Source organism: Astatotilapia calliptera, chromosome 2 (assembly GCF_964374335.1).
Source record: "Astatotilapia calliptera chromosome 2, fAstCal68.1, whole genome shotgun sequence".
NCBI classification, from domain to species: domain Eukaryota; kingdom Metazoa; phylum Chordata; class Actinopteri; order Cichliformes; family Cichlidae; genus Astatotilapia; species Astatotilapia calliptera.
In genome coordinates, this window is record NC_137423.1 from 35498566 (window position 1) to 35522793 (window position 24228).

Below are 24228 nucleotides of genomic sequence, written 5' to 3' on the forward strand. Positions count from 1 at the left end.
GACCATCGTCTGAGGCTGCTTTTCTGCTTCAGGACCTGTTCGACTTGTTTTACTTGATGGAACCGTGAATTCTGCTCTCTACCAGAAAATCATGAAGGAGAATGTCAAGCTGTCAGTTTGTGCCCTGAAGCTTAGCGTACTTGGGTTATGCATCAGAAAAATGATCTGAAACACAGCTAGTCCACCTCTGAATGACTAAAATAAATAAACAAATAAGTAAAACTGAAGGTTATGGAGTGGCCAAGTCAAGGTCTGACCTTAGATGCTTTGGCGTGACCTTAAACACTTCATGTTGGAAAACCCTCCATGTGGAGGGTTTATATATATATATATATCTATATATATATATATATATAGATTTATATATATATATGCATGCTTATATACTTTGCAATTAGCTTGAAACATGTAAGTGTGAAAAATATGCCAAAAATAATAAATGAGGGCGGGGACAAAGAGTTTTTCACACCATTGTGCACACATGGTGTTAGAAATGCAAGCGTATTACTAATATAGCTTACGTACACAGTGCAACAATTCATGTGGTCAAATCTTCAAAATGTATCGGTTTGTTTTAGCCTGTCAAACTGTCATGTATGATGCAGAAGAAATAAGATCAAAAAAAGACCTCTGCATTGCTTATCTCTGCTCTCGTGGGGGATTAATCCCTCTGGTTTCCATTACCAATTAACTCCAATAAAACACTTCACGCTCTGCTCCCTTGGGCAATACGATAGGCGAGCAATTTAGCATATTAATGTGATCAAGACAGGACCTGTTCCTGTGTCCTTTGTTCCCTTTTTCTTTCACCTGTCCTGCCCCTTTAAGATTAGATATTTCAATCTAGGCGTGTTTCCTGCTACCATTGACTGAAACCGAGAGCTGGCAGGCTGTAGGGGGGGAAAGGCATATCCAAGAGCTTTACATATTCCTGGACACACTGGCGATTCTTTCTTATTTTTATTTTTCTTTAAATGAAGGCTGTTGAACCAGCAGTGCAGTCACAGTCTAACAGCCTGTTTGTGAAGACCCAGCAGCTGCTCGCCCGTAAAACCATTTATGATTTATCGAGATGACATGAATGTCAGTCGGTCAAGGTCCGCTCTTCCGATTGAAAAGCTGGATTTTCAGGTTTCTGGTGGGAATCATCTGCTGCACGCATTTGGATGAATTTCTCCTGATTTCCAGAGGTGCCCGGACCGTGAAGGGATTGAGGTTGTTTGAGCGGAGAGGGAGGCTCACTGTGGGAATGACATGCTGCAGTAAAGACGGGAAATAATATGGATTAGAAAACGCCGATGATGTGACTGCGACACTTTGAATGGTCAGAAAATGCTTCCCAGCCGCCACTTAGCGCACAAGTCTTTAATATCACTCATTAACTGGACTGTTTTTGACTAAATAGTATTTTGGGAAGGGGCTACATGTGCGCAGATCCCCTCCCGAGCCATCGGCGTATTGTCTGAATCCCTTTGCAGTATAAATACTTGTATTGACCCAAAGAAGCGCACACTGCTGATCTGAGAAGAGGACACCATGTCGGCGGTGATGATAACACGAAAGGTGCGAAAATGGGAGAAGCTCCCGGGGAAAAACACTTTCTGCTGCGACGGACGGGTGATGATGGCCCGGCAGAAGGGCGTCTTCTACCTGACCCTCTTCCTCATCACCGGGACCTGCGCCCTCTTCTTCGCTTTCGAGTAAGTCATACCCCGTGGCAAAGTTATCAGCTGCTCCAAAAAGTGTTTCCAACTCCCTTTAGGCTTCTTATGCCTTTTCCGGTTGCCAAAATATCACGTCTTATAGCCTTATCCAACATTTGTCAACTTTAGAGGTGCATAAAATCAGTATAAACTCACATAATAAATATTTTAGCTTCAATCAAAAACATCCATCACTGCTTAATTTACGTGTTAGAGATGTCCGCTCTGAGAATATAGGTTATTTGATCATGAAATGCATTAACAATTTATTTTGATTGATTGATCTGGAAAGCAGTATCCACCTTCTCAGAACTCAGAACTAGCTGAATATCCTAATGCATCACAAAGAGTAACGTAAAGTCCTCACCTTTGATTAGGTTAAATCACCAAATCAAGCTTTTACTGTTATCCTCATCTCAGTCATGTGTAGTTGATCTGAAAATGATTTCTTTAAGGGAGTATTGGATTTTTGTTACCTTTCTAAACCTACTTAATGGTAATGTGATCCTGGGCTCGGTGGTGGGCAGTAAATGTAACCTCCTTTTATGGTTTTCTTTTGTAACAGGCAACAATTTCACTTTGATAACCTCGTATTCGTGTCTTGTTGATCTAAATTCTCTTCCTGACAGAGAAGATGGTTATGACTGACCACATACTGAGTTGTTCAATATTTAATGACACAAGTCATTCAGCTTTGGTTTTGCGGCCCTTTTTTTTTTGGTCTCAGCAGTTCTGTCCCAATCCACTACTTGCACAACCCATTGGACTCATCATCCAGGCAAGCACTGTCGACCTGCTCGGATGCTGCTGGTGAAGCCAGATCTCATCAGTTCATGCTGTACTGAGGAGTGCCTTTTAATAAAATGAAGAACATGGACGTGGCTCATAAAGCAGTGCTGCTTACACTTTCTGTCCACGTCCTTGTTATTTCCTCTTTTCTTTCTTGGTAGTTTTTAAATGACACACAGAACACAATGATTTGGCACAAAATCCTGCTGTGTAACACAGTAACCTCCGTTGACTGTGGGTGTGTATGCGGCTACCAGGCCAAATGGATTTGGAGCATAGTGGCGAGGAGAAGTAGCTGCTCTTGCATAGTGCCAGGCCCTTCCCGTCTCTGTCTGCCTGCACGTTAATGGCCTCTTGCTTTCCTCTGAGTCTGCACAGAAGGAGCTGTTGTCCGGCTCAGAGCACAGAGGGAAAAGGATGATACTGCTCACGCTGAGCATCCAGAGCTGGGAGGAGGCGTTATGATAACTGATAGCTAGAGGGTCGTTAACTTGCTATGTTCATATTACAGCACAATATAATTATCTTTCTGGGTGGGACAGCTACTGAAGTTGGGCCCGAGCAACATGGGGGTAATTGCTAAATTCAGTTACATGGCAACTTGATACATTGAAGCTATGACAGGGTGAAAGCCATCAGCAGAAAGGCTCTGAGGTATAATGCATTCACAAAATGCCAATTTAACTAGTGATAGAAGCATTAAAACACCAAGTCTAAGCTCTTTGCTATTGTAGAATTATTTGTCAGCTAGTGCGAGCGCTGTAAGTAACAGCTGTTTTCATAATTAATGCATCTGCTGTTGATTATGTTCATTTTCTGCATTTTCCAGAGTCTGAGACTGCTTGTTCAGAGTACTTATTTTATCTTAAAACCCGACTGAAAAACCTTCCCATCGCTTGTCACCCATAAATAAATAACAACTATTGCATAATCATGAAACTTAGCACAGACATTCAGGCTCCCCAAAAGAAACCAATTGTAATCCTCCAACTCCAAATCTTGAATCTCTATAAACAGATATTTGCATATGAATATCTAGAATCTGTTGGCAAAGACAAGAGTTTTGGTGATGGAGGTTTCCTGGTGTGGCAGGTATTGAGGAGTCATGTGTAAGACATGCAGAGAGACCACGTGGACAGCAAAAGAAAGGTGCATTCAATTGCACTTTCAAGGTCTCAAGATATGTTTTGAAGATGACTCAACTTTCTTCTAGCCGCTTTAAGATAATCTGCATTCATAGTTGGAGACCAAATGGCATGAACCGTTGAGCACTCCCTCAGAAAACGCCTCTTAAGTTTCCCCCACTGGATGATGTCGTGATGATGTTCTAGCCACCACTGTGATTTGATTTCTGACTAAATCATTGCAAAACTGATCACATTTGTAACAGCTGCTGCTCTCTTTTGAAATGTCATCGTGTTAAGCTGCTAAACTAAGGCACGCTAGTGGATAAATATCTGTTAGGTTTGTCATTGTGAGTATAAATCAGTATGCTGACGTTAGGATTATCTGGCTCATTTTGTGCTAAAAATGGGAAAAAAAGGTATAAAACAGAAGCCAATAAATTATCAGTTAATCTGCAAAACTAATATTTGTTGAATTTCACTGCTCTAAAACACTAAAAACACTAAAAACAAACCAGTGATCAAAAATGTAATTTTTGTATAAAGGCTTGCAACACATTAAAGACTGTATTGCAGTCGATTGTGTGACGCTGCATCAGTATAATCAGCTAAGCTGCCTGTCAGGGCAACGTCTTGCTGTTTCTTTATCTTTGAGAATTCCTTCCTCACATGTGAGCTTAAGGTTGGGCAGTGTGCTGCACCGTGACGTTGATGGCAGAACAAGGGAGGGCAATGTCATGGCGTGAGCTGGCTAATATCCAAGACCAGGGGAGCAGACATCTCACTTTTATCATCAGCCACCGGCACCATGTGCAGGGAGACCCCTCCGTGTTTTAATTTGTGCTAAATTGCGGAAACCAGTGGCTGAGTACACAAATGGAAAGATGCATTAGGGACAAGTAAACAAATTAGTCACTGAAGAAATGGGCCCAGCCTTTTTAGTTTTCTTTTCCCTTGCTGGGCAGAATTTTAAGTCTTTACATCCTTACCTTATTGGATTTGTGCTGATCCTTTTTGCATATCTATTAAACTGGGTATTGCATTCAGTGTGTGTGTACAGAGGGCTTTAGCATGTACATATCTGCAGAAGGCTTACTTGCAGATAGATGTTTGCAGGTTTGGTTTCTATTTGCTGCTTTTTGTGAACGTGTGTGCATATGTGCATGCGGATTGCCACCTATGGATTTTGGAGGAAGGAACAAGAAACTGGAACATAAGGACAGTGTGTCATCTGTCTGTCCACCACAGGACACTTAGCCACTAGGCCAGAAAACCATATGTGCATGACGATCTTCTTTTCTGGGTATCGGTGCTGTATGTGTGCAGTAATGGGAGCGATGCAGGAGAAGTAGGTATACAGGGATGAGCCTGCAGAGCGAGTGGCTGCAGTCAGAAGAGCTCTTGTAGTCAACCCCCCCAAGCCTCTCTCAGCATCTAACTCCACCCTGTCTCCCTGTTAACCAATCGGAAAGCGGCATCCGGCCAAGGCCAAATGAGCAATAACATGATTTATACCCTACTCAGAGTACGCGCTCCATTTACAGCAACCATGATCTAAAGGCTTTGTTCTCTGGAAGCTTCTCTATCAGAAGGAGAGAGCCGCTCCTCTGTGGAGGGTGGATTTTATAAATCTATAGCTCACAGCCTGCTAGCCTGCTTCATGCAAGGAAGGAAAGTCCACATTATATTTGCATAAATCTTGGGGTGGGGTTGAAGTAGATGCACTGCTATCAAAAATGTGACAGAGATACTGCTAAATAAACACATTTCTCATCAGTCTCAAGTTCACTTGCTAAATATTATATGACCCAACATCTGTGATCCTAACTTTAATCCCACTAAACGTTCCGTGACCCAGGCTCTAATGTTTCATCTCTCTCGTTTGGTATTTAAATGTTGCATAACAAGGACGACTGATTTAAGCCTGGCATCAGAGTATAGTGAGTGTAGTCTGGAGCTTCAGGTTCAGGGGGTGCAAGCTCCCATGACATCAGAGCAAGGACATGTATCATCTTTGTCTACCTGAAGCAGGAAATTCAGTCACGGCTTGATACCGCATACTAATGTATGAGGTGCTGATATCTGCATCGTTTGGATGACTCTTGAAATATTCTTAGATAAGAAGTAAATGTTAAGTGAGCTTTTGGATTTCGTCAGGCTTTCGTTTTTTTGAATATTTATGAGAATAGCATGAGCAGTTTTATTGCTGTGGGAAAAGCACGAGGATCCACGAAAGCTTTTCTGATATCGACTTGTTTCCTGCTTGTATCTTAAAAAGGAGAGAGGGCAAGCAGAGGTTGAGAGCTTTTGTTTTTTTTCCCTCAGCAGTGCCCTAGAAACAGCCAGGCACAGTCTGCAGATGTTTGTATGACAGAAGGCTGTTACTGAGGCCCACTGTTGAGCTGCCTGCACAGCAAGTGCATAATTCATTTGGAGTATGAGTCAAGCAGGCCTGCAACAGCTTACAGCTGTTAAGTATTAATAACGGAAGGGTTTGAAATGTTCGACAAAGGTAAAATGTCACGAGTCACTATGTGTGGCGTCGTAATCCCGGGTTCAGGGGCGGTGTGGCTGAGACGCTGAAGTGATTCTAATTTGGTGATATCACTACTTTAGGAGCTTTTCATCTCTGAGCTTGTGTCATTCTGAGTTAAGAAGGAACTAAACGTCTGCAGAAGACTCGCCTTAAAGCATCTAATGCCCACCCACACCAGGCACAGACATGACAGTAGGAGCAGCAGTAGGTAGTTTATCTGTCTCCTGTGTAATGAGATTTAATTGTTTTATTTTAATGCCTTTATTGTCTTTTATGACCACCAGGTTTTTCCCTAAACGAGTTCCCTTTTATTAAACAAAGTTTATTCGGTGTAACTTCGGTAAAACTCGGGGTCTAATGCCCACTCTGTGATATTTGTTTAAGATTTAATTAGGGGCCAATAAATAATCCAAAGAACATACAGCAAGGCTTTATTTGCCTATTAAGTCAAGGGGTAAACTCAATTGTGATAATAGTTTTGTGCCATGGTTAATAAGATTACAGCCTTTGAATGTGATGTAGGCCTCCTCTGGGTCAATCAGTAACCAATATGAACTACTGCAACTTGTGCAAAAAAAATAAACACTGTAGAAACAAGAGGTTTTAGCATCTCATACCTTCATATAATTGGCAGTGGCACAATTTAAATTCCTTTGTTGTTGTTGTTGTTATTATTTTTAATAAATTGGAAGAATGCAGGAATGGTTTAATACGCATATAAGGGGTGAGGTTAACAAATGTAATCTGGTTACATTTTGCCTTTTGTTATGCAGCACACACAGATAAGTGTGCAACTCATTAATTAGAAGACAATTTTGCTAAGAACTATGAGAACACAGTCTGTTTGGATTGTAATGGCAATGCATTTTCTTTATGTAGTACCTTTCAAAAACAAAGTTACAAAGTGCTTAACAAGATAAGATAAGAAACAGCAAATAAAACATCTAAGAGAAGGCAAAGGTCACTCAACATTTGGCTTAGGAATACTAGCAGCACAAGGAGGTAAAAAGTGAGGAATAAAGAAAATTAAAAATAAAACAACAGGTAATTAAAAGCTAGTAGAACGTAGATTGAAATTATAACTAGGAGAAGGCGATTAAACAATTGAGGTGGACAACATCGAAATAAACTTCAAATGGAGGCACAGAAAAAGCCTACTTTGAAAAAATATGTCTTTAAGAAGGATTTAAAAGACAAAAGTGAGCTTGGTGATCTGATCTCCTCGGGATGATTATCACGAAAAATGGGTTTCCTAACAGAAAAAGAGTGATCACCCTTGGTTCTCAGTCGAGACAGTGAGGTGACCAGCTTGGCCGAGGACCTTTTTTCATTATTCTTTTCTTATTTTCTGTAATAATCCAAAAGCCTACAGACAAATTCTACTGTGTATCAAGGGCGAGGTGTTTTCTAACTTCCTGGTTGGTTAAAAAACAAAACAAAAAAAAAAGGCACTCTATTACAAATGTATTATCTCTAAAGGTAGTTCATGTATTTGTAGCATTTCAGTGTAATAGAAGGTATTGTAATGTATTCTCGATGAGCATTACATGAGATGAATTATACTACTGTTTATTTTGCTAAATATAAAGCAGTAGGTAAGCTTAGCTTTGCATAAAATTTAGATATTGTGGCATACCTGTCTCTGTACAAAGGTAAGGAAATCTGCCTTCTAGCACCTCTCAAGTTCATGAAATAATTTCCACACAGGTTGTTTTCACACCTTCACAAAGACATGCTGTTAGAATAGTAAACGGATATTTCATAAATATGAAGTAAGTTGGTTAAGGAAGAGGGTTTGTTAGCAACATGTGCGTGTCAGTTGACAGATATCCCCTCGTAGACGATCCAGTTTTTCCTGCTGCTTCTGTGGTGATTGGTGAACACGGAGTCACCAGAGTGGTGCCGTGACAGCTCCACCCTGCACAGCACAGGAAATTGTCACATCCAGGAAAGATAGGGGGGCTTGATGGGAAGCAATGATAGAGAAGCCTTCCTTGAATATGTTCCAGTTTACGGTTACGGGAATTGCACTTCATCGACAGACTGCAATCCCTCAGCCTGAATCCCGCTCTGTGCGGCCTCTGCACAAACGGCTGTGGGAAACACACCTCGCAGGCCTGCCAGTGGAAATTTCTATTGATTTGATCTCCGCTCCTTGTTTCCATTAATGTTTGAAATGCGCTGCCGGAAAACTGTTCAGACAAGTCAAGCAGGTGTGTGTGTGTGTTTGCTTTGTTGTCTTGTCAGAGCTCAGGTATGCTGACAGGGTTCATGTACGTGGTGACATTAAACAAGTCCGCTTTGTTCACTTTTAACTGTATGTCTGCATAGTGAGAACAGAAAACCGACCATGATGATGAAGCAAAACTGTGGGTGACACTGTAGTAGATGAGTAGCTGACATCCGGGCCACCTGTGTGAGGTTATCTGTGTTAAACAAATTAAATAAAACAGGCAAAAGCAATTTATTTTTTAATGGCTGCTGATTTCTCTCTCTTTTCCCCTTTTTGTTATATAACTGCAGCCACTTCAGGTTTAATTATGAGATCACAGATGTGCAATGGTGCCCCTATGCACAGATTTCTGTTATTGGCTTAGAGCGCATTGGATCGTATAGAAGAGCAACTCCGATCAGCAAAATTTGAACTAAGTCAACAACCGTCCACAGTATGAAAAATAAGAGTTTTACCCTCCATATTTTTCATGTGTTATAGGCTACTTGTTTTTGTTACAATAGAGTGTTGGCTATAACCAAATGTTAACTGTTTGGATATTCTTGTGTTGTATTTGAGTTTCAGTTTGTAGATTCTGATATTTGTTTTTAGTTTGTCCTCCTCGCTGTTGTCACTGCAATCATCCTGCACCTCATTTCTTTGTTGCTACCTTAGCAAATTTGTTGCTAGATTCAGCCGCTTTGTATAACCATTCACTGGATTTTATATTAGATGAAAAGGACTTGGCAGTAAACCACAAGACAGTAGCTTGCTGTTCTGTCGCAACCAACAGAAAAGTCCTCCTCGCACTTTTTTTATTGGTTTATTTATTTATTGGTTTTTTATTGGTTTAGCAAGAAAAATAAGATAATAAAATAACACCTTCATTTATTTTATTTTTAAGCCCCATTTTTTTCCTTTATCGTGGGCTTTTTTACATTTTCTGTTTAATTTAGTGTAATGTTTGGCGCTTGTTTTATATTTTTATTATGCTGTATTGTTTTAAGATGTTTTTTTATGGTTTGGCTGCTGTAAAATAGTAATTTCCTAACTTTTGAGATAAATATGTTTCTTATGTTATTGTAACATAAAGCACTTGGTGCTTCTGATGTTCTCTCTAAGTGATAATTTTTGCCAAATTAGCAGCAAAGGCTGTGAACACTTATGTACATGTTTTGTTTTTTATTTTTAATAAATCTGCGTTAATTTCAAGCAAACTGTTTGTTCACTTTATCTTTATGGGGAATCGCATGTAGAGTTTTGAGGCGAGGCTGTAACATGACAAAATGTGGAGGTACTTTCCAGATGCACTGTATGCAGATGCTGTTTAATGGAACAAAAGAGAATACTGTGTAAATAAAGTGTAGTCTGGTGATCTTGTGTGTGGGCAGTTTTATGCGTGGCATGCTGAACTACAGTTAGTGTTCCTCAGTCCCTTAAAATCCTGTAGTGCAACATTAGAGTCACATTATGAATATATGATTTCAGCCTCAAGGGAGAGCGATGAGGCCATAGAGTTAAACTATTAATAACTGCGTGTGGAAGCCTTTTTGCTGCTGCTGCGCTCTTCTGTTGCAGCACTTTGCATTGCAGCTCACATCTGTTATCAGATTGTGCAGCCGGCCCTTTTGGAGGAGCCCAGCTGGCTCTAATCTCAATGGCCTGGCAAATGGATCCACGCTTCTCCACTAGTACAGAAGGTGTAGGGAGTGCGGCATCGTGTTATTTATTCAAGGCCACGACTTCGGTCTTGTGGTTCGTGACCTTATGCTCTGAACACCAGTTAAAAATATGTGTGGTGTTGTTTTGTTGTGTCCTCTGTGCTCATGGCTTTCCTGAGAGTGCTCTGCCGCTTCTCTTAAGATTATCCGTAGTTATCATGTATTACTATGATGGAGAACTGTAGAACAGGATTTCTTTAATTAATTAATGTGAGAAAAACATGTTTTTCCTCAATCCTGTATGATGTCAAGTTTGCAGATGCGAATATGTAGAAAAGAAAGCAGCTGTTGTGTGCACATTATTTTAAAAACACTTTTCTTTTTCTTGTGCAGATGTCCATACCTGGCTGTTCATCTTTGTCCCGCCATCCCAGTTTTTGCTGTCCTGCTGTTCCTTTTCGTTATGGCCATGCTGTTGAGGACCAGCTTCAGTGACCCCGGGGTGCTACCGAGGGCCCTTCCGGAAGAGGCTACATTCATTGAGATGGAAATTGGTAAGTTACAGGATTTGCGGACAGACACTCTCCACTGCTTCCCTTATAACTTCATGTGAAAAAGGTTTTCACAGGACTCTATGCTGTCCTATGAAAAATTAAGTACACCCTTACTGCAGGTGATTAAATGATCAACAGCAAGTGTGGGTATCTCTGTAAAAGCACAAGATTTGTAAGTCTGCTGGTCTGGAAAATTCAGGTGTGTGTTTTAACACAATGCCGATGCTCCCAGTAGTGGACTTTGCAGCAAATTCGCTCCAAGGTCAGACTGTGCAATGCTAAGAGAAACTAAAAAAAACCCCAAAACAAAGTCCAAGAGCTACATCTCAGGCCTTAGTCACCTTAGTTAGATATTAAAGTTCATAACAGCCCAATCAGACAAAGACTGAAGAAGTATGGCTTGTTTGGAAGTGATGCCAAGAGTTAGCTTCTTCTGACTAAAACCACAGCAGCACAGCTTTAGCTTGCATCAGCATAAACCTCAAGACCTCTAGAACTACGTCCTTTAAGGTGACCGACATAGAGATGTTTGGCCATAAAGTGCAAAGAGTGCCAAAGACCAAACCCAGCACTTCATACCATTTGTGGGCTGGGCACTTGTGGGTAGCGTGGCTGAGCGGTCTAAGGCTAGTCTCTCTGGAGGCGTGGGTTTGAATCCCACCGCTGCCATTATTGGGGACAGGGATAGCTCATTAGGTAGAGTGTTCGCCCCATGATTGGAAGGTCGGGGGTTGAAATCCACTGAACGGCTATCCTGAGGCAAGCTGGATTGGTACTCCTTCGATGAGTGAATGGGTTAATGCAGAAGACTAAACAATTTCCTACAGGATTAATAAAGTATACATTTATTATTATCATTGTTATTCTGGAGTCAAATGTGATGCCTGACAGCTAAAGCTGGGCTGAAAGTGGGGCCTTCATCAGGACAAAGATCCCAAGCAGAGCGGCAAATCTACAAGTGAATGGCTGAAGAAGAAATAAAAAATCAAGGTGTTGCAATAGCCCGGTCAAAGTTTTGTTTGATCACATTTGATTAAAAGCGATATCACCATTATTACCATTATCTTATCCACATGTTTCTCAGTCTGGACTAAATTGTTTGCAACATGGCTTTGCCCACTTCTAACAATTGAGAAGAGCTCAGGGATAAACACAAACACAGGAAACTGTTAAAGGAAACAGTGTTTACATCTACAGAAGAATGTCAACACTCTAGATCAAGAAGATAGAGCAGCGTTTATGTCTTTTAAATACCAGTTTAAATTGCAGCTTTGACAAATCCTTAACAGCCTGACAAGACCACATGCTATGCAATTGGGTTTATTTGTACTATTACAAGTAAGTTATCTTGAGCACTACCTGTCACTAGCAAACAATGGAGAGACACGACCAGTGACTAGCTGTGTAGCATTTAGCAGCTAAAGAGCCTCAGGCACAGCTGAAAACTAAAGGCTGAGCCTAAAGAGGAGCAAGAACCTGACCTACATTTGGCAGGTAAACACAAGCACGACTCCATGTGAACAGTATTGTTGCTAATTAAGAAACGAACAAGGTTTTTTGTTGCTAGTGCCAGTTGTAGGTGTAGTTGCAGATTTAATTATATTTTTGGGAATGTTTGAAGAGGCTTTATTTGCATGAAATACACTCATTAGTCACTTTGTTAGTTATACGTTGCTAGCACCAGATTGGGGCCTTTAAGGATCAATGTGTTGACAGATGGTCTTCTGCATGTTTATGGTTATTTGAGTTACTGTTGCCTTACTATCACCTTGAAGGAGTCTGGCCATTGTCCTCTGACATAAATGTGGTATTTATGCCCGAAAAACTGCTCTTTTTCAGGGGGTCTTTCTTTGTTGTACAGATGTTCGTACAGGAACATCAGCAGTTTCTGAAATACTCAGAGCGCCCACTCTGGTATCAACGACCACGCCACTTTCAAAGTCACTTAAAAAAATCTTACTTACCCATTCTGGTGCTAGACCTTGTAACCAGGTCTACCCCTCTGCACTGGAGTTCCTGCTGTGTGATTGACTAGATATTTGTATTAGTGAGCAATTGAACAGGTGTATTCTGGTATCTTTTCAAACCTTTGGCTTTTGACACAAATTTCAAAAATACAGTGGCTACGTGATTGTAAAGTTTTTATTATTTAAAAAAACCTCAAAGTAATAAATAGTAAAAAGTAGCATGTGACCTCACCTTGCCAAGTGTGGCAGTCCAGCGCCTGCCCTTGTAAGCAGTGCTATTCAGTATCAGTGCTGATAATGCCATAGTCACAAGTCTCTTATCTAGATACATTTAAATGTTTAGTCAGCGACGTGTCTAGTGGTTATTGCAGCTCAGGTGCTTTTACATCGTTGTCATCCAGGGTGTTGCACACAGCGGCGCGTGTCTGTGTGTCAAAGGACACCCAGAGGTGTGGATTGCAAACTAGGTGGAAGTAGTTAAAGTATTTAGGAGGGATAAAATATTTCACTATATATGTTTGCTAAACAGTGAGCAGACAGCCTCAATCTGCTGGTTTATTTATTCTTGTTATACTTTAGATTGCTAAAAGTTGGGTGTGCTCATCCACAAATGTAGAGCTTAGTTTAAAATACAGTTTTTCACAGTATCCAAAACATACAACACTCTTAGAAAAGAGAAATTGCCCTTTGTTCTTTATGATTTTTTTTTTTTTTGTATTTTCATGCTGCTATATTTGTTTAGTATCCAGTGCTCTCTCTTTGCCTCCCTCCCTCCCCGTGTGGCTGCTCAATGTTCTTTGTCTCTGTTAAAGATTCACAGCATCCTTCAGCCAGCATGCGTGTTCCCTCGCTCTGTGTACGAAGCATGGGCGTGGACCGGTCTCTTTTGAGGACAGATTAGGCTTATAAAAAAAGGCTAGGGCACTCGGCTCTCTGGGATTGGGTTAGCTGGCATCAAGTGCTGCTGTCATCATGACCGTGACTCATCGTGCTCGTTCGATGATGCTGATGGAGAACCTGAAACGCATGCATGTTTGTGCTGTTAGCTCTGAAACAATTAGTCAAAGGATGGAAAATTCGCTGCCTATTTTAGTGATCTATTACTCATTTGAGTCATTTCTTTACGCAACAATACCACATCGATCCTCTGGTGATGTTTCGTCGCTTTAATTTGTCTTGAGTGACAAACACCAAACTAATTTACTGGGTGGTTCATTTATTAAAATTATAAATATATATTTTAACTCAAAAGTACAGTTTTTAAATTTAACCCTAACCCTTGTGCGTGTTTTTTATTTTGACAGCGAATGCGCACCTGCGGACCACTTATGTGCAGCCCTGGTTATTTAGCTCATCATATTGCAGCCACAGAGATTCTTTTGTCCATGAAACCATAAAGCTGCACTTTCTTTTTTGCCTTATAGTCTGATTTGTCATAACTTCTCCGTTTTGTGGTAAGCTTTTCTTTGGCTGTCACTTCTTCACCCTGACCTGTCTTATTTGGCTCAGCAGAACTGAAATGCTTTTACACGCTCACTCACATAAGCTCAGCGATTCTCTGCGCGATCAACCTCTCACATGTTTAAGCTTGCTGCGGGAGATTTCACTTGTCATGTTTGCATAGTAAGCTAACGATTAATAAGACGATGTCAGAGGAATTGGTGCACAAATTATCATCACTCACAGATCAGTGCTGTCGCTCTCTATACACAGTTCGCACGATTGCAAAGTGAAAGCAAAAAACAAGCGCAAATTCAAACGCGATTTCAATATGTCACATATTGACAGTGGCTCACCGCCAATGACATAATTACCCAGCTACATTTCTGAAAGAATGCAAAAGCATTGACATATATTTTTCCTTCCTACAATAGCCCGACGGGCAGGGCAGAGATAGATTTTGGTAGCCCGACTGAAAAAATCGCTAGCTCCGGGACGTCGGGCTAGCGATATTGCAAGCCCTGTATCTGATTGAGGAATCACATCATCTTTGGAAAAGAGAGTTTATTACAGAGAAATGGCTCTTTCCAAAATAAAAGTTATACTATCCGCTTCTTCTGGGCTATATTCTCAGCAGCATAAGGAGAATCATGTGCTAACAGCTGTCTAAATGACTCGGCTAAAGTTAGTAGCATGCTTGTTGTTTTTGTCTTTGCACTAGGATGATGTCGGCGTAAATGTGCAGTCATATTCGTTGTGTTCCCACTAGTGCTTTCAGGTTAATCTCGTTGAAATGACCTTAACGCCACAACACGGCAAATCTCCGTTAACGAGCTACCGCGGATCGCTCTGTGCATGGGGCTAGACGGCCAACACGTTAACGAGCTAACTGCGCTAACACACTAGTTCACACCAATGTAATTGAGCATTGCATGGCACATCCAACATACTGTTTTACTTTAGTCCATGACTGCTTACCTTCAGGGTCATACGTCACATGAAAACCAAAATAATTCCAAACGCCAGATCTGAATGAGGTTCAATTTGCTTGTTGCAAGGAGAGCTTAACTTCTGTCTCGCTAGCTTGCCCTTCGCTCTTCCTTCTGACTATGCTGTCTGTGTTGAGCGCTCAGTGGATCTGCGCTCGACAGTGCAGCCTAGACGGAGTAGTCGAACACAGATTCACTGAGCGCTCCACACAGACAGCATCGTCAGAAGGAAAATTGATAAAATAAATTACAAATGTTGTATTGTTCGATACATATGCGTACCGAACCGAAAGCACTGTATCGAACGGTTCAATATCGATACGAATATCGTTGCACCCCTAGTTTTTATGTGTTAGGATGGCTGTTGTAAGTGTGGGAGTGCTAAAAGCCAGTTGAGCAAGCGAGCAGGGATGTTAAAGAAGCCTCTGCAGCCCCGATGCTCTGTCCCTTCTGCCTGTTAGCAGCAGTCCCCAGGGGGAAAGCTAATACGAGGAGAGGCATCTTCTCGGAATATATAATGCCACGAGCAGATTGAGCTTTGCTACCCAAGGGAGTGGCATCATTCCCTGTGAGTGGTGACTCATAAATTTATTCTTCACTACTTTATCCTGAAAGCCACTAAATCCCACATTCTGTGGGTGCATGATGCCAAGTATTTGTTGCTGTCACAATCTATGAATTTATGTCCCAGGGATGTTTTTAATAGAAGCCTGAAAATGTGCTCGTTTCACTGATTTATTTGTGCAGAAACTGCTTTGTTTTACTTAAGAGATCTTCATTTAGGACTCTATACAAATGATAAGTATGCATTTTAGGCTTTTGCCCCTTAGCATCTCTGAACACTTTCTAAAACCCAGATAATTTCATTTCCACAGAAAGCACTTTTTAAAAAAAAAAATCTTAATGAATCCCCAGGAAGTCAAATAAGTACGCTTTCTCTTTTCCATTAACTCCACATTCACGCCTGTCCACTGCGACATGTTAATGGTAGATTTCTTCCTCGCAGCTACTCTGCGGGGTTATTCAACTGTGTGATCATCGGCTTGCACGTATAATCTCCAGATCCCGGAGTGTAAGATAATCAGAAACATCCAAATTGTCACAAGCAAATAGTATGTCAGAATTCATTTGTTTGGCATAAGATTGTACTGTGAAATATGGCCATTCCAGTGATAGAAAGCTGTCCAAATGGAGAAAGATATGGTGCTTTATAGTTGCAAATAAAAATATTGACAGTTAAACAGCCCACCTATACTGTACTGAGCGACAGTTCTTGGTGAATGACATCCTCAAGGTTCAGCTGTCGTGATTTATGTCACTAATTCTCACATTAGAGCTCCTGTCCAATGCAATCCAATGCACAAATCATGTTTAACACTGTCTGAGGATTTCATTTGTTGCTGTGTTGTGCTGACTGTGATTAAATATGATCTCTTAGAGTAATTTATATTATGTCATCCACATTGATTTAATGTTTTTCTGTTCGCTTCCACAGAGGCTGCCAATGGGAACGTCCCCGCAGGGCAGCGACCCCCGCCCCGAATCCGCAACGTTCAGATCAATAATCAGATCGTCAAGCTCAAGTACTGCTACACGTGCAAGATCTTCCGACCACCTCGAGCGTCCCACTGCAGCATCTGCGACAACTGCGTCGGTAAGAAGTCTCATCTGATCTGCCGTCGTTTGTTACGCTGCTCAGAAAGGCTTCACAAAAGGAGAAAGATGAGATGGGTTTATTTCAGGCGTGCAGAAATAGAAAGGTGAGCAAGGAGAAAAATAGCTCGCTGACATGATGGCGATTACTGATGCCTCATCCTTAATTACCTCCGTGCATTCGTTTGTCACGGTGAAAAAAAGAAATGTTAGCTTTATAAATATACGCAGAAGCGGACGGGATGTAAAAGTTTTAGAAAAACATTCGTGAGGGGATTTATTTTTATTTTTTAGAATGCCCTTTAAGTTTTGAAGGCCGTGAATTTGTGGTGCATTGTGATGCTTTGTGACGTGACGCGTGTGTGTAGCTGTGTCATCTCACAGCTCTGCAGATTAGCAGTGATTTGGTAGCCGATGAATGAAGAATGCGTTTGAAGGGAGCGTAGACTCACAGGCGACGGGAGAGGAGACAGTGGAGGCTCAGTGAGGAAATAAGTGCTCAGTCATTGTGAACACTGGTTCATCTGTGTCCACCTGCTGTAGAAACGCACACACTCCCAGCGCTAGCATTACACAACTGCATTCCTGTGACCCTCTTTTACTGCAGAGGTTTTTGTTTCCTCCTCACCTTAACTTTGCTCATACTGATGGAAGTCTCAGAGAGAAAACAGCCACTCCACTATTATAAGATGCAAATGCACAGTTTTGTAGTCCTGCACATAAAGTCTGGGGTGAAGGTGTTGGTCTCTGAATAACTGCACATATTTTATTCAGTGACTCACGCTGCAAAAAGAAAAAGAATATGTGAGACTTTTAATCAAGTTTAAGTGCTTATAGATTTATTATGGAGTGAACAGTGTGGATGATTGTTATGCTGCTGCACTCCATATGCAACCTACAAATCTGGGGCAATCAAAGTAAACACAATATGCATAAATGGAAGCTGATGTTTGTCCATATGAAATGGTCTTTTTACACTTGTTTGCTGTTTTGTTTGCATCCCAATAACTGCTAAAATCTATCTTTTACCTGAGCTACTTTTCTGTCTGCTTATATTGTCTTTGGGTTTCAGTAGGGATGCATCTATATATCACTTTGGCCAGTTTGTTAGGTACACCTGTTCAACTGCTTGTTAACATAAATATCAAATAAGCCTGTCACGTGGCGGCACCACGATGCTTTCATCTATTAGAAAATGGTCAAAATGAGCTGTGGAGGTTCAAACTGAGATGAGAACAAAGAATAAAGGCGATTTAAGGTCAGAAAATGAGAAAATATAGAAGTTCTCTTTGCATAAATGACTTATGGATAAGTGACTTATAGTCTTGCCAGATGTCAGGGGAGAGTGTTTCACGCTGACAGGAAGGCAGCAGTAACTCAAATAACTAATAATTACAATCAAGGTATGCAGAAGAACAACTCTGAAAACACAACTCATTGAACCTTGAAGCAGACGGGCTACAGCAGCAGAAGAACACACTGGGTGCTACTCCTGTCAGCTACGAACAGGATACCGAGGCAACAATTTGCACAGGCAAACCAAAACTGGGCAGGAGAAGACTGGAAAAACATTGGCACAATTTCTGCTTTGATATTTAGATGATATGGTCAGAGTTTGGTTAAATGACATGAAAGCATGGATCCATCCTGCCAATCCAACAGAGCACCTTTGGAATATGGTGGAATGGGAGATTTAGGATTTGTGCTAATGTAACAGACTATTTACCATCGTAGATTAGCTGAGGGTTTTGGTTTTAGTGGGTAAAAAAGTGCTAGAGTGAAAGTTTTGAGATCACCACAAACATTAGCTTTCATCCTCTGTGCGTCTGTACTAAATTTCATGATTATCCCTCCATTACGAGTTAAGACATTTCAGTGAGAGTCATGCTACTCATATGCGTTTTATACACTCCTATCATTCCTTTCCAGCTCGTTGCTTTACATTTAGCGACTACTTTATCCCAAAACAGCTGGAATACAAATATAGTCATCTTGGGTCAACATTTGCATTGTGTTCCTTAAATATAACAATCATCCACGGGTCCACTTGAATCTACAAACCGGTTCACATCCTGTCTGTTTGCCTCCGTGTTTACTTGATATTGTTGTGAAACTTCATCTGGGGATTGCAGCGGTGTCGGCTGCGGAGGAAAGTGTAAAGTAAGATGTTTACTTTCATTGTCCATTTGACCCTGCCCTGCTTTCATATGGCTCTCCTCCAGCTGATAGAGGAGCAGCCACAAAGAGGAAGCGATCACTATATTTAGATTCAGAAGCTGAGGCATAAAGCAGCCTTTGACTGAAAGACTGTTATTGAAATTTGTGTATTTTTAACATTCCTTTGATTCCCAAAATTGTCTACTCTCCAAGAAGGCTTGTTTTTCAGGTTCTGGAACATTTTACATATTTATAGTTCCCCTTTTGTTCTTTTTTTCTTCTTCTTTCCCTCAGACCGTTTTGATCACCACTGTCCATGGGTGGGCAACTGCGTGGGCAAGAGAAACTACAGATACTTCTACCTGTTCACCCTGTCACTCTCCCTGCTCACCATTTATATCTTCACCTTTGACATCGTCCACGTGGTCATGCGTAAGTATCCTGTCATTCAACTGGCCAATCAGAGAGAACACATGAGCCTAATCTGTAGCCACACCACATCATCCTGCTTCCTTCTTTTACTGAACATAGGATGAGACAGACAAACTGAAAGAGTATTTCTTCATATGGATGATAAGCTCTGGGTTTATTACCTTAATAACAATAATGACCTTGTAATTTCTGTTTCCCTGTCCACAGGCTCAATGAATGGTGGCTTTTTGAACACTTTGAAGGAAACACCTGGAACATATCCTTTAAAACTGAGTGTGTGGGTGATATGTTTGCTGGATTTTCATGAACACCAAAAACTGTACAGCCTTTGCCCAACCTTAGCATAGCTAAGTTAACAGAACTCTCATTACTTGAATGACAAAAACTCATCCTGCAATTGAAGATAAGCCGCTAAACTGTGACAAATAAAAAGAAAAAAATTACAACTTGCTCATATTTTGCACAGACCCTTCTGCAAGATTCTCATTATAAAATAATTCACCTGGAAACACTCTAAAATCATCCTGAGACTGTGGCATCAGGCCACACACTGGGATAATCTTAGGCTTGTAGTTACCTAGCTACAGCCCGTTAAAACCTGCAGATTCATTGATGAGAGGCAAGAAATAAGTGTCTGTTTATCTGCCTTTTCTCATGTTACAGAAATATTAGAAATTTTAATGGAAAAAAATCTTTAAAGTTGTTTTAATTAAGTTATTTCTAAATGGTCTTATTTTTTCTCCTTTTTGCACAGTTAGAAGGTAAAACCGCTTCTTTCACCGCTCTGTGTTCTTCCACTGACATTCACTGCCTTTAATCATGTTACATAATTTTTTTTGCTACGCTGTCTGCGGTTTAATCAGTAACCTCGAGTCAGCCAGAAACATCTGTTACTGTTTTCTTAACTGGAGCTCACTGTGCTGGAGGTGCTGGTGTGTTTCTTCACCCTGTGGTCAGTGGTGGGACTGACTGGCTTCCATACCTACCTGATTTCTCTCAACCAGACCACCAACGAGGATGTAAGTACTTTTTTTATTCTTGTTGTTTTTTGTTGAATAACTGCTCAGGTCTACAGTTCATTTTGGTTCGAGTCGAGTCTCAGTCAGTCCATTCTTTATTATTTATTATTATTTATTGTTTTCATAAAAAATGAAGATGGAAAATGACAGATGAACTCCTGAAATAATTAGGCAGCAATTGCTTTATGAGCGCACATACAACATTGGTTCCCCTGTACCCATAAAAGACTAAAACAACTGAGAGTGAGAAAACTGGGAACTCTGCATGCTCATATGGTTCGACATTTCAGTTACAAGGCAGGTCCCAGCTAAAGCATCTCGTGCTCTGTCATCTTTTTTCACTGGAATGGAGACCGTAATTTGCAAATTAACATCATGTAAGATGAGACGAGATGGTCTGGGACATTCACAGCAGTAGAGTGGACAGAGCAGGAATAAATAGGTGTAGCATAATCTAACAACAGAAATACTATATAAAAACAACTAGAAGAAAAATGTACGCTCTAAAAAGCAGAAGAAATATATGCATTAATAATAATACAACTGACATTTTAGATGCCTCGTAGCAGCAAAAATTGAATGTTTCATAGTGCAGTGGCTGCATGTTAATAGCAGCAAATACTGAGTATCACACATGTGTACCTTTAGTGAGTCTGACAGCACCTGGGTGAAAACACCTCCCAAATCTCACCTTCACACTGTCACTGAAGGAGTTGCTCATAGCTGTCAGAGTGACTTGAATGGGGTGGGAGGTGTTGTTTAACGTGTGATGACAGTTTAGCCACCATTCTCCTGTCACTCATTACCTCTACTGGACCACTAACTCCATTCACACTTGTTGGTTATTGAGGCCATACAGTCATTAGGAAAGTGTTTACTGAGGCGATCCTGCAGACATCTGAGTTATTTTGGAACCAAAGAAGTGACGCACTGCAAGTCATTACAAGAATACAGATTGAGCTGTGTCCATCTTTTATGTACAGTCTATTCTGCTTACACTTTGACAGACTATTATCTCATTTATTTTATTTTTCCAAGTTTTCTGCAACTATACTCTGATTCTTCAAACTTTATTTTTTGTCACATAACAACAGAAATCGATATTTGGCAGAATCCAGTGAGCTGCCTACTCTGTAGGCTGCATTTGCCAAGCTGATCCTACACAGTGTTTGGAGCATCAGTTTAGTGTTCGAGTGGGTTTCATAGACTTTAGTCCAAGTGAACCGCTGCTCAGACCAGTTTACGTTTACATTTCATTAAATCCACATGTGGCTTAACACATCTGGTCAAGCTGCATCTGGATTAACACAGAGACACATTTACTCGTCTCTGTGTTTCTTTGCAGCCTTCTCATTTTTGGAGGAACGTGTACGACTATTTCAGCTCAGAGGAAGGCGATAATACAGCTAAAGCTGTTTGTTACCTGCCAGAAACCCTCGAGGGGAATATGGAGAGGCGTTTATTCTCAGTTCTTTAATGCCCCATTAGGAGGACTTAAATGCTTCGGGGTTGAACAAAGTCCAACCCCACTGACCAATAATAGAGATGAAGATAAACGCACATATTACAGTAATGCTCGGATTTTTAAGAGTGATGGGTTAGATGTGTTTTCTGGTGAGGTCTTGGTTTATATCTTGAAGGTAATGGTCAGGTGGATACATAATTAGGATAAATCACAGTTTTAGCAACATTGTGATCGGGCAGATTGGCTTCCTGTGGCTGTAAAGATAAACATGCATCACCGTGGTCCAACACTACAATTTCTAAGACCAGAGAGCTGTTACCTTGACAACAGCTCCTCCTCGTTCAGCGCTGAAGGACAGAGGGCTGGTAAACTGTAGCTCGTTAAAACAAGGTTGGTATATTGTAAACAAAAGAAAAGCAAATAAAGTGTCTGACGACCAACAGGAAGAAAACAGAGACATAAAAAAATGAGATATTAACTCACTCTCATTTAAGAGATTGTACACACAGAATTCACCAGCTTGTTTGTTATTTTTCTGTAAAGGTTAATGCTTTATTTTTTATCTAAATCAGGAAGACTGAGACAGAAAACCACCAGCAGGAGCAGCTTATTCTGCTCAGACTCTCAGCCATGCGACAAATTGTTTGCAGTTGGACTCCTCTCAGCCAACCAGCAGGCTGATGGAGCGTAATGATCTAAAAATATGCACAAAAAGCTTCTGTACTTAATAAAAGCACTGACAAAATGAAGCTGAAATAAGTCGAAAACAGACGCGCCGGTCTCTTTCTCCCAGCTTGCCAACTACATTTAGAAAAAGCTTCTCCGGCTGAATGAGGAGGAAAAAAGTATTGATTGGTTGGCCACATTAGCACTGAGTCGTTATTTAGTCACTGCACACAGAAACACAGAGTCAGGCTGATGCGAAGCAGATGATGAGCGGCGGACATGCAGGTGGATGAATTCACAAAGGGAGTAATTTGCGTTGCGTCTGTGCAAATATACTGACATTAAACAGCACGTGTTCTTTAATGGAGGCTTTGTTAGCCCAGATCTAACTGCAGAGGCTCTGATGAGAAGCAGCAGCAGCGATGTGGTGGGAGGTTCTAGATGGCTGAAAGCAAGAGAGTGCACTCATACTTTGTTGTAATGATTAATTTATAATTCCCCTTCTTCTTTCCTGTGGGATGGCTGGCCTCATTTTTTCCCCATTTAATCTGTGATAAAGCAGTGGAATGTGCACCTAAAACGTGTAACGTTGCTTCAGGAGTTGAAACAATAGCTGTCAGCCCAGCTGTTTCAATATCTGTGATTGGGCTAATAATAGATGCATCGATACCTGCAGGGGCCGGGCACGGCGCCAGAAACACTGCTGTGGCAGAGACGAGGAGGGGGAGTGAGAGGAGAGAGGGAGGAGAAGGCGAACAGGGGAAGGAAGGCACCTTGAGTGTTATGGTTGCTCTGGTCTCCCCGTAGGACGACGCATGCTCGATGAAGTGTGTCACACATGCAGACACACGGAGGCATGTGTGAGGCGCCTTGTGTGCAGGCTCCTGACCTACATCTATGACGCCTAAAATAAAGCTTTTTGTCCGTCCTGCTGGAGGGTCAGGGAGTGCATGCTCTGCTGCGAACAAAGAGACGAGCCTTTACAACTATTACAGATGCACTCACAGATGCATTCAGAGTCTGTTTTATCTACGTTTCCTGTTTTTAAAAAAATCAAATCTAATGTGGCTCTAATGCAAAATCTGCAAATAATTGTTGTCCACATTGAAGGTCATTGGATTATAATGGAAATATTTGTTTTCTGTTTTGTGTATTTTATTTTATGATGTTGTGTAACTGTGCCAGATTTATTCACACGAGAATTTTTTTTAAAAATCTGCACTCATTGCACTTTTTGTTAGTAAATGCAGCAGGGGGGTGATTCCTCTGGTTCCAAAAATGAGCTGTATTAAAAGTATCTAATAGCTTGTTTCAGGTCTTATTTAATGGAAAATTATGTTAATTTTGGAGCTAAATAGACTATAAACTTGTGCATGATTAAGGTCCAGGTTTCTCCTATATATGAAAGCAGTGTCCTTGATTTCTTCTTTCAGGTATTTAAAAGAAATTTGTTTAAAAATCTGTCTTTGCAGGAAATATTCCTAAAGATCCTAAAAAATTATAGGCGGTGTCAATAAAATGATGCACAGATTTGTATTTGTATTAAAAAAAAACAGCTATATATGCATAGCATATATGCATAAGTAAAATAATCGTTTAACCCCTTAAGCCCCAAAAAAGCTGCTGTGTAGTGGTTTTATTGCAGAAGAAAACCTTAGTATGAACTCAGATTTTTAATGAATGAATAAAGTGGTTCTAATCTTCCATTGCCCTGCCTGTTTGTACCCATCAGCACATAGATTTCCCAGTAAATCAGTATTCATTAACTCCTGACAAGCTAGATTTTAGTGGGTCAAACCCAACACTGTGGGGATAACTTCTATAAATGGAAGTATGCTTTTGAATAAGGTATAAGCACAGG

The 24228-nt window shown here is 40.8% G+C and overlaps 1 protein-coding gene across 2 annotated transcripts in view; it reads left to right on the forward strand.

Annotated features, from left to right (window-relative positions):
* zdhhc9 (zDHHC palmitoyltransferase 9) overlaps window positions 1–24228 on the forward strand; it is a 31018-nt gene that overhangs the window by 2629 nt on the left and 4161 nt on the right. Inside the window, exons 1-6 of one of the 2 annotated variants that reach the window (XM_080308398.1) lie at window positions 868–1700; window positions 10419–10579; window positions 16471–16629; window positions 19080–19217; window positions 19425–19471; window positions 20132–20236. In XM_080308398.1, the coding sequence (XP_080164524.1) occupies window positions 1537–1700; window positions 10419–10579; window positions 16471–16629; window positions 19080–19217; window positions 19425–19471; window positions 20132–20236 (774 nt within the window). In that variant the 5' untranslated portion in view covers window positions 868–1536. Of the gene's footprint in view, window positions 1–867; window positions 1701–10418; window positions 10580–16470; window positions 16630–19079; window positions 19218–19424; window positions 19472–20131; window positions 20237–24228 lie in introns of those variants that run through there. The other variant, XM_080308401.1, reaches the window with a different exon arrangement.